The sequence below is a fragment of the Papaver somniferum genome, chromosome 7 (genome assembly GCF_003573695.1).
Source record: "Papaver somniferum cultivar HN1 chromosome 7, ASM357369v1, whole genome shotgun sequence".
Lineage (NCBI taxonomy): Eukaryota > Viridiplantae > Streptophyta > Magnoliopsida > Ranunculales > Papaveraceae > Papaver > Papaver somniferum.
This window is the reverse complement of record NC_039364.1, coordinates 32,824,701-32,840,219: the sequence shown is the minus strand read 5'-3', so window position 1 is coordinate 32,840,219 and position 15,519 is coordinate 32,824,701. Positions and strand designations below refer to the sequence as shown.

The window sequence follows — 15,519 nt, the reverse complement described above, 5'->3', positions numbered from 1 at the left end:
TCTTTATTGGAAAAATAGCTTCCTCTATCGCCTCGGCAATGGGGTTTAGCTCCTCATATTAATCATGATCTCAAAATACATGTATAAAGCTCAAAAGTTGATTAAAAGGGAGTAAAATAATTGAACAGAAAAATCGCAACAGAAATAACTGTTGCAAAGGCGTTGTTCACTGTTACAATAAGAACAATATATATGAAGTTATGTTGAGACTGCAGCTGCGACCCCCACAACTTTTTCGTAAACACTGTTGAAGAACGACTATCTTCAGACGTCCGTTCTTCGTGTTCTTCAGCAGCAGCAGAAACAGAGTTTGATCGAACTCAAATTTCTTCTTCTCTGGCCATCCTCCGATTCCCAAACTCTCGACACCCCTTCTATATGACCCAACCAATCTATTTATATCAAAAAGGCCGATTAAATCTCTCCAAAATCTTCTCGAAATCTCTTCTTTTCTTTTCTTGGCAGTTACGACAATAATCTTTTCTCTAAATTGTTCCACGCGTTTCTGAGCTTTCCCGATTGTCTCAAACTCTTCCTTAGATAGATATGTATCTTTGGAAATATTTTTAGGTCTTTAGTCTCTCTAGAAATTCTAAAAATAATCTCAATAGGGTCCGTGTAAAAACACTTTCCCTGTTTAGCTCCAACTCGGTTTCTAGCCCAATTCGATCCAAACAAACGACTATACCAGGCTTGTTTAGTTGAATCACGTCCAGCCCAATCAATTCTGGCGATTGAATCTCACTAAAACACCTTCGAAATCAATCCCCAACTCTTCCAGTTGCATGCACAAAATTCCCCGCCAATTTCAGTTTTTGAACGTGCAGGGGAAAGGTTACCCCTTATCCAGTGGTCGCCCCTTATCCGCTTCTGGAGTCCGTATAACACTTGTCCCCTGGGTGCGTTTAGTAATTTTTCTGGGATGTTTTCAACACTTTTCTCGGGGTTCCTCCGGGGTATTTCTGGGATGTCACTGGTACGTCTGCTACGGATGTTCAAATGCCACGTTTTGAGCCAATTTCGCCGCAAAAGCTTATTTCTCCAAAAACACCTACAAAGAGATAAAATACCAAAATAAATACAAGAATGAGAACTATCAATATATAGAATCGAGACAAATTAGACATAAAAATGTGTCTATCAATGACTCTCATGTCGAGGGATTGAACATTGATGATTTACCCAAGAGGAACCCATCACGTGAAGATGAATCCACATTATTATCTCTAATGGAGAATTAATAAGAATCTACTGGCAATCTTGAACAAATTTAAGATAACACATCGTAAGGGAGACCCTTTTCTCTTAATTCCTCTATTGGTAAGTCTTCTTCATTGCTTACAACTATAGATCCTTCCACAATAACACTTTCAATAGAACCATTGTTGGGTATGTGCAAACTAAGATGGAGAAATCTCCTATAAATCTTGAAACTGAACCGAATCAAAATTCAAACTGCACCAAAAAGAAATCAAGAAACAAGAAAATGGTATTAAAAATGGAGCAAGAACCGATAATAATTGTATTAAACTGGAGAATCAAACTATGGTTATTTTTTTAAGGGTTTACCCTCGCTAATACTGAATGAAATAAAAAAAAATCGTAATAATAAAATCAAGATATTCTACACTATATCAAGCAACAAAGAAAAAAATATAAGAAATGAAAAATCTATAATACCTTTTAATCGAAGTGTTGCAGAAACAAAGAAGATGAAGAAATCTTCTGTAAATCTTGAAACTGGACCGAATAAAAATTGAAACTACACCAAAAAATATCAAGAAACAAAAAACAATCGTAATTAAAATGGAGGAAGAATAGATAATAATCGTATCAGAACTGGAGAATCTGATTATGCTTTTTAGTGTTTACATACTAGAGTATAGGAAATGAAGAATTCATTAATGGTGAAGAACATAACGATTACAGAGAATAGTTTTCACTAGCAATTCCAAGAAACGAGAAAACACGAATCTTTTATACAACAAAAATCAAGGTGGTGGGGAACCAATCCGCATTCACCAACAAACAATTGGAAACACTACACGTGGATTATAACTCAGGTAGCCAAATGATATTTCTTTCAACTAACCAATGATAATGATTGTCTTGTGTAAGTAGAGTGTAACATTATTTTAACTGCTATTATTACCCTCGCTGATATCATATAAGACACGTTTTTTTTTTGGTTGTAACTATGGTGGGTCGTGCTTTACACAAGCTCAAATTGGTTGTCCAAAAAAAGTCCAAGTAAACCTTAAATTCCAACCATGATGTAGATTAACTTTAGAAAAACATATATGGATTGGATTAGAATCAATAGATATGACATATCACTGAGCGGGTATAGTTTTCCTATGTGTTTAAAAGTTCGGATTGTTCTATTGATCGTACGCACCATAATGAACCATAATGCCACGGTACACCATACTTGCTTTTGAGTTTGAACAAAATCCATATGATTTTATTGGCATCCGAGAAAATTATGTCTAAAAAATTCTAAAAAACGATGACATTGAGTTTGTGTTCGCAGGATAGAGTTGTATGGCACATGTTCCGCTAATGGTCGTAAATGAAACAACTTTTATTTTTTCTTTGAATCAATTAAATAATTCATTTACAATAGAAATTTCTCCCTCGACAATGGAAAAATAGTTTTTAACATTATTCTTAATTATATTTCTGTTTGGCAAAACAATAGTTCTTGCCTATTTATACTTAGCGTGAGCCAAAAACCGACTACAAAGTTACAACTTACAAACAATGTCTAATCAAGAATTATCGTGAAATAGATTTGACATTTCTAACTATTTGGATAGATTTTATTGGAGGTAAACCATGGTCTCGGACTCAGAGAGATCACGTATAGCAAGATAACCGCTTTTAAATACTTTACCATGTGGCATGAATGTAGTGAGAGTCGGGCGAAACCCAGTATAAAACATGTTTTAGTCAGCGCCCAACACCTAGTCTATCACACTCCAAGCATCTACACTATAGTTTTCCAATAACTATTTCTTTCAATCCACGTAATAAAACCCACTAACACACCAACAAGTTATTTCTTGAGCCATCAAAATCAACCCTAACACTGTAACATAACCAAGAACACGAATTAAGTTCACATCACTACTTCAAAGTCCTATTATAACAAGAAATCAACTAACACCACTAACAAGTTGCTCCATACCCTATACTAAACTAACACACAAAAAAACAAAAAAAAAACAAATATAAATCATAATTATTCTCAAAATCTAACCAAACCATACATAAATATGAACAAAACAGATAGAAAAATTGAAATGCGAAGCTTAAAATAAACATTTACTTTCCAAAAGACTACTTCATGTCCTACATTATACATAAAAAACAAAAATTCCAACGCATCAGAATGAAACAGAAAACAACATGTATACGCCATATGCATAACCATAAAACAAAATATCAAAACAGGAAATAAGTAAAACAAGACAAATCCTAAATCATCAAAAACTTACGTTGTTCTTTGGGACGTTGTCCATAACATTGAATATAAAAAATTGTTACCAAAATGAACCCTAAAATAACCCAAAAATCGAATCAATTCCACATGACCACTTCAAAATCTTATTAGAAAAAACAAATAGTTAATTCAAGACCATTAACAAATTGTTCAAAACCCTTAAAAAAACACCAAAAACAAATGATAGTGCATTATTTACTTTAGTTTGGTACTCTAATTCTTTGATTTCTTGTAAGTTTGGTACTGTAATTCTTCGATGGGTTTCTTGAACCAAGATTTGAAGTTGGTGATGATCAGGGGGTTAATTGAAGATGATGATGAATGTTGCAGATGAAGAATAAAGGTTAGAAGCTCGTTCTTGAGCTGGGATGGATAAACTAAATTTATACGATGAAATGGGGCTGTCAAATCTTACAGAAAAAAGATCTAGGGAAGAAGATGGTTTACTGCCATCATAAATTGATGGTTCAAATGGCGGTTGTAAAGGGCCTGGAGGAGAAATTGAAAGTGATTGTGAAGAATGTGATTCTTGTTGGTGTAAAATTAGCAGAGATCGTGAAGTTGAGAAGAACAATGGATGAGTGAGAATTAGAAGACGGTTGCGTGATCTACTATTGATATAGATGTCCATTGCTTGACTCGATAAGAAATAACAGTGTAGCTGATGGACTTGGCAGATCCCTTAGATTTGGGGGTTCTCAGATGATGGTTTGGGGCTGTTGAATCCATGATTTGTGTTGGTTGAGAAATTACAGTGAAGAAACGTTGATTAGCCGTTGTTGCAAATGGGAAGAAAGTAGATGAGTTTGTAATAGGTTTTGGTGATGCATGAATTGACTACCAACCGGTTATTCGTTGCGTTATTATCCATTTCATTGAATATAAATTTTTTTGTCATTAAAATCTACCAAACGTTGTAACATGACATGAATAAATTCAACATTACAACTTCAAAACCTTATTAGGAACAAACAATCAATTCACACCATTAAAAAATTGTCCAAAATACAATACTAAATCAATACAATTTCTTCAATCTAACCAAATCATAATCAAATATGAACAATCAAACATCCATATTGAAAAACAAATCCTAAAACAAACAATAACATCACAAAAAGCTAGTACATGCCTATATTATACATTAAAAAGAGAAAATCCGGCGCATCATTTTGAAATGAAAATTACAAACATAGAACAAGTTGTTATATTATCATCTAGGGTCTCTGTTTATAAATTAAAATGAATAGATTCATGCTATTGCGATCAATTAATTTATCATACACATAATCATAAATTAAAAACATCAAAATAGGAAGAAGTAAAATGAAACAAACCCTAAAACACAAAAAACTTACGATCATTTATGGTATTTGTTCCTCATGATTTAATCATATTGTTGGATTGCAACGGAACCATATCCTGATTTTCCATTTTCCGATCAATCACTTCTTCTCTTCTGTCAAACCCTACTTCCGTTGACATGGTTATTCTCACACTAACTCATAATTTCCACACCAATTTTTTAATAAAACCCAAATGACAATGAATTTGAAGCTAATATTTTGAAGATATGTTCCTCTTACAAATATCTACATTCCTAAAACATATAAATTAATGCATTCTGAAATACCAAACCTCATCATCTACTAATTTTAATTTCTACTTGATTATCAACGACTGATTTACAAAATAGTAAAGACGAGTTTATACATCAGATTGTGCCCATTTTCTATAGGATGTAAAAACACCACAAAAAAGAACGTCTTACAAAAATATTAGCTTTTAATTCATAGTCACTTGGTTCCCTTTTGATTGCTAAAGACGGTTACCGTAATTAGCAACAATACCCCCTTCTAATCCCGATAACCCCTTAGCAGTCATGTTTAAAGTTACCGATTTGTATTTTTATTTTTAAGAAAAATTGATTATAAGTTAAAATTCGAAGCAAACTTGTCCCTCATAGACTAGGGTACATGCACCGATATCTACTTTGACTCTGGTAAACCAATATTGAAAAGTGTAATGTTGTATTTAGCCACCATATGGGAACGTCTTAGAGCAAGTTTTATGGTGGAATCCATTCATCTTCCATCTTCCACGCCACCTCAGCACTTGGAACTGTGGATGGAAGCGCAAGTGTAATGGTGGAATAGTAGAAATGCTATTCTTAATGGAGCTAAAAAAACGCAATTAAGAATGGAGCTAAAAAAACGCTATTAAGAATGGAGCTTTTTTCTCAGCCGTTAGATTTCAACAACTCATTTTAAATCTACGGATAAAAAAAATGCAATTCTTAATGACGTTTTTTTAGCACTATTCTTATTAGCGTTTAGCGCTATTCTTATTGGCGTTCAGATGAATTCCACGAACCCTTCCACGAAATCGTGGAACCTTGCTTGAATTTTCTGTAGAGCACCCCAACTTGAAAGCCACTAAACTTAACATTTCATGATTTTTCCACACTTGGAATAGTTTGGATTCCCTTAAGACTTGCTCATACAAGGTGCAAAGTATAGTTGTCTTTAATTCAACTTTCGGTCATTTTTGGTTGGTAATGTAGTTGTCGCCGACTTTTTTATTTGATTGGGTCGGTTTTACCTTTTTAAGGATCAAAGATGACAGATATAGTCAACAGCTTTCGAGCTTTTTCTTGTGTTGTTTTGTCATTTTATTACTGAATCTGCTATATTTGTGGTTTTTCAGTTCAGTTGTTGGTGGAAATCAAAATCCATCTATATAATTCAGAAATCAACTTCAATTCAGTTTTCCTTTTTGCTGTGATTCTCAGATGATCAGGTCAGTTTTTTCATTTATTTTTTCCTTTTTGTATTAATTCATAATATTGATCTCGTTCTCAATCTCAATCATTGAATTTAGATGACATAATTCATAACAAAATAGTTGATTGTTTCTTGTTAATAATTGATCTTTATGAGCTGAATTCTGGGTCTCTTCTAGAATTTAATTTGGAATTCCTCTTTTCCTAACATAAAACTTGTTTTTAAGATTCATTTTCAATATCTGAAATGATCTATTCTTCCTCATACAGTAGTAAACCTATATTGGGTTGTATTCAATTCAAGAGCCTCAGAACAGATTTATTTATCAGCTGTTTTCATATGTTTCCTGAATTGTTTATAGCATTTTTTAGCTCATAATAATCTATTTAATTTAGGCCTTTGAAGTATTTGCTGGCTCTTTGAGGAAGATGGGTTCCCTTTTTGCTTCATTTGAGTTGTGTTTCAGAACTTTACTTGTGGTCTATGTTGCTAATGAGATTTTCCTTTCCTTCTCTTGAACTACTTGTTATGCAGCATTGACTTCTGGATTCAAATTTCGATAACATATTGGAAGAATTGGAATATATATCCTTCGCTTTAGCATCAGCATACTTGCTTAATTGCTTGCATTGATTCTAATACTATGGATACAAAGATGAGCTCATCTCACGGAGTACGCGTGAACCCTCCAGGAATCAAAGCTTGTTTAACCTCTGCCGTTCTTGAGTGGTTCTTGATTGGTCTCTTATACATTAATGCTCTACTTTCATATGTCATAACCAAATTTGCTCGTTCATTCAAGTTACAAACCCCATGTTTGTTGTGTTCGAGGTTGGATCACGTCGTTGGGGATGAGAAACCTGGATTTTATAAAGATCTAATTTGCAGCACACATCAATTAGAGGTTTCTTCATTGGTCTTTTGTCATGTTCATAATAAAATCGCTGATGTTCATGGGCTATGTGAAAGTTGTCTGTTTTCATTTGCTACAGAGAGAAAATCTAATCCTGAGACGTTTCGGCTCTTGGTTGGTAAATTGGGAACTGATCTTACTGATGATGAGACTAAGGTAATTCATTCCTCAAATGAAAGGCAATGTACTTGTTGCACTGAGTTATTTAATTCTAGATTGTATACACAAGGATTTCTCCAGATGAAATCTATAGAGCCTGATGTTGGTGAACTCAATGATCCTTTCCCACGTTCGGTGAGAACAAACCGTTCACTCAGTATAAATGGATTGAAAAATAAGAAGAGGTTAACAACACCTAAGTCAGTGAATTGGTCCGGAGGGAGAAGCCGAAGTTTTGATCCTTTGACTACTGTAGGATATACTGAGGTAAAGATAACATCTGATTCTGAAACTGAAGCTCCATTTTCTGATGCTTTGGGATATACTGAGGTTAAGTTAACTTCTGATTCTGAGTCCGAAGTCCCATTTTCCGACGAAGATCAACATCATAATTATGTTAATGACTTGGTTTCTGAAAAGCATGGCCTTGAGAAAGAATTTGTTGGGAAATTTGTCGAACCAGATTCGTGTACAGGTAATCCTGAAAAATCACCAAGAAATGTACCCAACGATTTGGTCAAGGAGAAGCTGATCCATCAAGACTCTATAGAAAAGCTGATTCATCAAGACTCCATGCCAGAGCATTTGATTTTATTTCCTGATGTTCAACTCGATGTTGGCAAACCCCAGTCATCCGCAACCGACGTTGGACATGGGTTGGAAGAACTTAACTGGCACCAAGAACAGGAGTCAAATCCTTCCATGTTATCTGAACCATTACATGATGTTCCCCCGCCACCTGATTCATGTGAAACTGTTGTTAATGTTTCGGAAAAAACTTGTAGGTTCAATTACACTTTTTTCTTTCACTCTCTAATTTTTCTTTTTCTGTACTATCATATTTACTTTCTATGACATGTTTTTTTTTTGCAGTAGTTGTTAAGGAAACTAGTGAAGGTGAGGAACCCTGTAAATTAGAGCGCGAGTTGATCACAGAAGTTGGACCAGAGTTGAACCAGGGTGAACTTATGAATGAAACTTCTACAAAAACGACTAAATTAATTGATTTAAGTGATGCATACAAGCTAGCTCTCAGTAATAAGGGAAACCAAGTATCCAGCAGTTTTGCAGAACAACTTACTCCAAAGGGCTCTGTCAAAGTTACTGATGAGCTGAAACTGTTGCTATCGCAATTATCTGCAGCTCGAGGGATTGATTTACCAAACGATATGACGAGCCCTAGAATTCTTGGGAATGCAGAGGAGTTCAAAAATTCTGAAGCATCTAGTGAAATTGGAATGCAGATACTTCAGAAGAGGATCACACTGGAAAGAAATGAGTCTAACTTGTCTTTAGATGGAAGTATTGTTAGTGAAATTGAAGGCGAGTCTATTGTTGATAGATTAAAACGGCAAGTTGAGTATGATCGTAAATCGATGAATGCTTTATACAAGGAGTTGGAAGAAGAAAGAAATGCTTCAGCAATTGCTGCAAATCAAGCAATGGCCATGATCACTAGGTTACAAGAGGAGAAAGCTACCTTGCATATGGAAGCGTTGCAGTATCTAAGAATGATGGAAGAACAATCTGAATATGACGTTGAAGCAATCCAAAAGGCACATGATCTTCTTGCCACGAGAGAGAAAGAAGTGCAAGATTTGGAAGCAGAGCTTGAAATTTATAGGGAAAAATGTGAATCTAACTTTCCACCAAATAAGGATTACGAAGACATCAATAAGCAAAAGGCAGATAGTACGCACGAGGAGAAAGATTTAAATATTTCCAAGGAGTGTTTGATAGAATCTGAAAATGAACGGTTATACATTACAGAGTGTATGGATAATGGCGTTCAGGAGGAAGTGCCTAACAGTGAATACTCTGAAAACAAGACTCATGATACAAGTGACCAAGAACAGATCGATGGTGCAGGAAAAGGTCATAAACTTGATGGAGTAGACTCTTCAAAGAATAAGGAAACTGATCTAGTTCCTGTTTTACATGAAGTGTCAGAACTGAATGAGAGGTTAAAAGCACTTGAAGCAGATCGGAGTTTTCTTGAGCATATGATTAATTCACGTGATGACGGAGTACAATTCATTCAGAAGATAGCCCATCACCTACAAGGGATACGTGAGATGGGTATAAGAAGGGACCATGCTTTGCTTTGAGCCTTTCTATCCGGACTTATCTCGATGAGGTAAACTAATCTAACTGAATATTCTGCCAAGTTTGATGTCATCAACTGATTTTGTTTCTGTTGGCAAATGCATTTTGTTGCGCGTGGATGTAGATACTTGTTTATTTCCATGTACACAAATCCAAAAAAATAGTCCTTCTGTGAAGAAATGCTTATACTTCCCAATAACCAAAATCTTTCATTTGCTTTTCGTATGTTTTTTTGTTCCTACCAAGCTAATTCTTATGTAATTGTGGCTTATCCGTATTGCAGTCTCAGCATTTAAATGATCGTAAAATGCATTTGCTTTTACTCCTCTTTTTGCAAAACTGATTGTTTTGAAGTCCTAGCATGCTTTTATGGCTGATATGAACCAATAATTGTTAATATGTATCTGTTGATGTCAAGTGGTTTGAACGTAATTCAGCTTTCGTAGTGATGCCTGGCTCTAGTTATTTATGTTGGTTCTTGGTTTTTTCTTAGTACAAAGAATGTTTGGACTTGCTACCATCCCTCGAACATTGATGGTCGGTCAATGGTTCAAATTGCAGTTTGTAGTACGTTGTAGCTATGATTTGAACCTTTCATGTCAATTCGTATCATTGCATACAAATTCTGAATAATTGACATTGTTCATCTTTTCCAGATTCCCCAAGGTATTTCACTAGGTGAATGTCAACTAACCTGTTGATGTACAATACGGAGACAGCTTCTTCTGTACTTGGATGCCAGAACAAGTTCAACAGTTGAATTCATGTATGCTATCAGAAGAAGCCCTCATTCTTGTGACCATTAGATTGCTTTTCTAGTTTCTGTGAGTATAGAATTTTGTGGTTGTATTTATAAATGAAAAAGGAATCAGGAAGTTCATTGTAGAGAAGATCCTGTTCTGTAAAAAATTGTCGTGTATAATCTGTTAGATCGACGGTGGTTTCTGTTGTAAATTGGAACATAATTTACTTGGTTATATATTTTTCGTTGCTTATATATTTGGCTATCCGTTTGGAGCAATCGAGTTTAACCAACTAATCTTTGTTTTAGGAAATAAGTGGCTACGGTAAGTTGAGTAATTACATGAGAGAAGTGAAAGGAACACCAGGTTGGTTTGTGTCTGACTCGCGATTGTTTGTTTTTTCATTTTCTTTTGATGTCTGATCTCGAGATCTGTCTCGGCTGATACATCTGATTCGGGTCTATTTGAATCAGGTATCATTTTGCACCAGACTCTTCTAATAAATCAAATTAAAACTTAATGAACCAAATTCAGACGAGTCAGTTGAACCAGGAAAAAATAAATAATTATTTCGCACTTTATTATAACAACCATGTATGTAAAATGCAGAACCATCTTGGCAAGCATGCCAAGAAATCCTCCCCGTTTCTGAAATGGTGCACCACATTGCTGTATCTAAAAGGCATCTAGAATTCGGATAGGACTTTGAAGTGAACTGGGGTAGTATGGGTCCCGTATAAAATGGAAACGTTCAGTTTTACATTTTGTCCTAAAATAATGTTGCGTTGAAAATCTGGGGTTTACTCTCTCTCTCTCTCTCTGGAACTGAGTATGTCTTCTTCATCATCATCATCCACTAATTCATCTTCATCAACTGTAAATTCAAACGATTCAATGCAAACCCTGATTCCAGGTTTACCAAATGATATTTCAACCTTAATCATATCATTCATACCTTACTCTCATCATTCTCGTTTAAAACCAGTTTCAAAATCATGGAAATATTTCCTCTCGTCAAAAAAAACCATAATCACACTTCGCAACAATCAGTTCAAATCATCAAATATTCTTTGTATTTTCCCACAAGATCCTTCAATTTCTCCTCCATATCTCTTTGATTTTCAGAATCGGTCTTGGTGTCCTCTTCCTCCCATGCCTTGTAATCCTCATGCATACGGTCTTTCGAATTTCATTTCAATCTCATTAGGTCATCATATATATGTACTCGGTGGATCAGTTTTTGATACTCGATCGTATCCGATGGATACACCAACGCCATCTTCTTCTGTGTTTCGTTTGGATGTTTGTAACAATTTTAATACATGGGAGAAATTAGCACCTATGATTTCACCTCGAGGTAGTTTCGCTTGTATTGGGAATTCTAAGTGTGGTCAAATTCTGGTTGCTGGTGGTGGTTCAAGACATCCTATGTTTAATGCTGCTGGGAGTAGGTTGAATTCAGTCGAGTGTTATAATGTTGAGAAAGATGAGTGGATTGCTTTAGATGGATTACCTAGATTTCGTGCTGGATGTGTTGGATTTTTGATTGGAAAGGGAGAAGAGTTGGAGTTTTGGGTTATGGGTGGATATGGTGAATCTAGAACTGTTTCTGGAGTTTTTCATGTGGATGAATATTATAGAAATGGAGTAATCTTAGAATTGAAGAATGGTGGGAAATGGAGGGAGATTGGAGATATGTGGGGAGAAGGGGAGAGGAGGAAGCTTGGAAGTGTTGTTGTCCTGGGTGATGGTGGAAATAGGGATATGCCAGTGGTATATATGCTTGATGGATATGACATTTTCAGGTAATTCTTGTAACTTATAAACCATGTGTAGACGATTTTACTCTTATTGAAATTGAACTTTACTAGATTTAAATTATTGTGTGCTATTACTGTTATGGCTTCTATTTTCTTGATAAAAGTGTGTTTAGCTTACTTTGTTGTCATGATTGATGTCTTGATTATCTAATAAATGTAGTATTAGTTTGCGGCGGATGTATATCTTGAGAAATAGAAGTATCTTATGTAGAAATTAGGTATATTTGAACACATCTTATTGCAGAAAAATCGAGTTCCAAGAGGTAATATCTAGGTATTGGTTAGAGGTATGGGAACCATGCATTGTTGTTCTCTAGTTGCCAATTGATGCTTACTTTTGAACTTAAGCCTGTGATCTAGGCTCGGCTCCCGTGACTCGGTAATGCTGACAGCCACTAAATTAAGCATCAGTGGACCTATCAGGTTGTAGGATTTTTTGTTCTCTGTAAATTATATTTGGATTATGCATCTTGAACGGTCTAAATTATTTAGAATATAGGGGTTAGTTTAGTTAGTGTAGAACTTGTATGCTTTCGAGATATATTTATTTGTTTCCTGCTAAGGTGGGTTGTGGACCTTGTGATATTGTACTAACATTAATTTTCTGTAAATTGATTTTATTGTGTTGCCTTATAATGTATATCTGTTTTCTTGTTTCTATGATTGGTGGAAGTGGACGAGTCAAATTCTCCCTGTTTTTTAATCTATTTCTGCATTTAAGTTTGTAGATATGAAAAAAGGTGAATAAAAACAAGAATTTTCTGGTTTGATACTGTGTTGAGGTTCGAGTCTCCTTGTGGCCAATCACAATAATAATCTATTTCTCCATGCTCGGATCTTGAGGACTAGTGGGATGCTCTAAAATACCCGATACCTCTCGTGGTTTAGCCGAACGTTGGCTTGCGTGCCCAGCTTATGTTTTGAACTCTATCCATCATTACTTTCATTCAGGTCATGATACAACACTATTTGTTTCAGGAAATTAGTTTGTCCCTGTTTCTTTCTGTTCATGTTGTGTTCTTATCCATTTCCAGTTTTTTATATTGTCCCCTGTTCCTGTTGTGTTTCTTTCTTATCCATATCTGTTCATGTTGTGTTTCTTTCTGCTCTGTTCTAGTGTCCCCTCCGAATTTGTTAATTACATGTATCTAAAACACGGTTTCTCTGGATTTAAAGACCTGGACTCAAATACCAGGATTCTCTTTGTAATTTGCATGTGGTGCCGCTGATGTTGTGCGCCTTAAGAGGTGGAGAAGAAATATTCTCTTTGTAGTTTTTTCTGTATCATAGATTACTTCAATTGCCTTCATTCATATTCTTATTTTTCATAATAAGCAATAAGGTTTTCTGATGGTCAATTATTTTCATCGTTTTGTCCCATAACACCAGCATCATGCCATCATCCAGTTCTGCTGACTACTTTTACAATATAACATGATTCCCATCTCTACCATGGTTCATAAGATGCATCTGTTTGCTCCTTTTTGTATTCAAATTTTAGTTTTGCATTTTCTGTAACCTGTATGAAACCGTACTCGAGACATGAAGCGATTTCATTTGGCATATGAATATTCGGCATGTTGGTTAAATGCTGGAAGGACCTTAGTTGTCCCACAATATTGTTTATTGTTGCAATATTAAGTTTCATGCTGCAGAATTATCTGGCAAATCATAATTTTGGGAATTATTTTCTTGCAGATATGATAGTTCTGCAAATAGATGGGTGAAAGAGTCGAGCGTACCAAGGGAATCCCGGATTGACTCAACTTTGGGATTTGGATTTGTTGCATTAGATGGAGAACTGCATGTTATGTCCTCATTGAAGTCAATGGTACCCGCAGTAAACCGAAGGCAGCGTTACCACAAGAAATGTGCTACGCTTTTCATTCAAACTTACAGCCCTAAGAGGAGAGCCTGGAGATCTCTGACAACGAAGACACCTTTCCAATCCCCCTTGGACTTTAATACAGCAGTAATGTGTAAACTCCAACTCTAGCACTTACCACACCTCACTCATTCAGCTGCCAGTATATACAGCAGTCATAAACCTTTGGTTTTAATCAGCAGTTAATCTAGATTTGTTTATTGTGTAGCTCCCATTAACAGTGTGTTCATCTTCCTATTGTTATCAATGTACAAATTATGTTAAATGGATCCTGTCAGTATAATAGTATATACATAAAAATTCTATATGACATCTGTTCATTTATATTTACCCGTTTCATTTCCCTATTTAGAATCATCAAATCTCTAACACCTAATTCTGCAGTGCCTAAATACATTTCCTCAAGTTATTTAGACCTATGAGGAATCTCTCAGACTTGGGTTTTTTTATAATCCAAACTGAAGTTACGGAATTTGCAGTAAAGAGGGCCTATTTAGTAGATTATTCTGTCAGAGGTTACGACAAGAGAGTTTCTAGTACTGTATATCGGCTAAAATTTATGTTTCAGTGGCTATGCAAGTGTCGAACCTGCGACCTTTTAGAGGTATATATAGATGGTCTCTCTCCCAGGGAGATTCAAAATTACCCGGTGGCGGAACTAGGTTTTAGGTGCAGGGGAGTAAATTCATTTTTCTTTTAAGGAAATATTAGGACCCCATTCACAAAACCTTCCTACTGTTACTAATTATTAACGAAATGGTCACACTTCCGTTAAAAGGAGAGTTAAGTGACGATTCACTGTTAAATATGTTAACCAAATTACCTATGTGTCCTCCATAATTATCCCTCCATACACAATTTTGAATTTTACCTTCATTGTAATTGTTTTGACGGTGGTGCTATTTGTAAGAAGTGGTGCCGCCACTTACACATCGTTATACCGCATTCAGGATTGTTACACCGCATTCAGGATCGTTACACCGCATTCAGGTTCGTTACACCGCATTCACCCAAAGGGTTCACTGCTTCCCCTTTGAGGTTTAGTGAAGATTCTTAAGCTTCCACCACCACTTCAACTAACTAGTTAAATGAGAAAGGTATTTTGAAGGAGCGTATTTTAGGAAAAGATAACACTGTTTTATTCAAAAGTGTTAAATCAGATGGAAGTATGACTGTTTTGTGAACGAATTATAAAAATGTGACCATTTTGTGACCCAGCTACAAAAAATGTGACCATTCTGTAAATGGGCCTTCTTTTAATGCGTAAATATGATTTCTACATTGTCGTCCTCACAAGAGGTCTTTAACCAGATGGGAAAATCAGAATTCAAAAATTTCTAATAAGATTAGGGTCTGAAATGTCATATTTATTTCGGGAGAAATCACAAAATGAACTCATCAAACATCACCATCCAAATGCTAGAACAACCGTCAAAGGTCATTAGATTTTCGTTGGGAGAACAATTCTCTGGACATTTTAGTGTGTCATTTTTTTTCGTCTCAATCTCAAATAACGGGTGATGAAAATACATTAATTAGGAAAAGTCATTCCGATTTTTTTCTCTCTCATTAATATGACGATTTTCTCTCTCATCTCTAGGATAA

The 15,519-nt window shown here is 35.3% G+C and overlaps 2 protein-coding genes across 3 annotated transcripts; both read left to right on the top strand.

The window, feature by feature from the left end:
- Positions 1 to 6,118: 6,118 nt before the first annotated feature.
- LOC113296909 (probable myosin-binding protein 4) lies at positions 6,119 to 10,473 on the top strand. Of its 2 annotated transcripts, none has more exons than XM_026545270.1 (4): positions 6,119 to 6,304; positions 6,823 to 8,141; positions 8,237 to 9,497; positions 10,123 to 10,473. In XM_026545270.1, exons 2-3 carry the CDS (start codon positions 6,932 to 6,934, stop codon positions 9,466 to 9,468), a joined length of 2,442 nt encoding a protein of 813 aa, XP_026401055.1. In that variant the 5' UTR covers positions 6,119 to 6,304; positions 6,823 to 6,931; the 3' UTR covers positions 9,469 to 9,497; positions 10,123 to 10,473. The 2 variants fall into 2 exon arrangements, with proteins under 2 accessions (XP_026401055.1, XP_026401054.1); XM_026545269.1 differs by having other exon boundaries at positions 6,122 to 6,304; positions 8,234 to 9,497.
- Positions 10,474 to 10,994: 521 nt separating this feature from the next.
- Positions 10,995 to 14,224, top strand: LOC113296908 (F-box/kelch-repeat protein OR23-like). The gene is made up of 2 exons (XM_026545268.1): positions 10,995 to 12,014; positions 13,728 to 14,224. The coding sequence occupies exons 1-2, from the start codon at positions 11,041 to 11,043 to the stop codon at positions 14,023 to 14,025; spliced, it is 1,272 nt and encodes a 423-aa protein (XP_026401053.1). The 5' UTR covers positions 10,995 to 11,040; the 3' UTR covers positions 14,026 to 14,224.
- Positions 14,225 to 15,519: the final 1,295 nt, after the last annotated feature.

Bases quoted from the DNA above. Each gene is read 5' to 3' on its own strand.
- LOC113296909 (XM_026545269.1), top strand. From the start codon at position 6,932: ATGGATACAAAGATGAGCTCATCTCACGGAGTACGCGTGAACCCTCCA. The intron at 8,142-8,233 runs GTAGGTTCAATT...TTTTTTTTGCAG, and splicing joins TAATGTTTCGGAAAAAACTT to TAGTTGTTAAGGAAACTAGT.
- LOC113296908 (XM_026545268.1), top strand. From the start codon at position 11,041: ATGTCTTCTTCATCATCATCATCCACTAATTCATCTTCATCAACTGTA. The intron at 12,015-13,727 runs GTAATTCTTGTA...ATTTTCTTGCAG, and splicing joins GATGGATATGACATTTTCAG to ATATGATAGTTCTGCAAATA.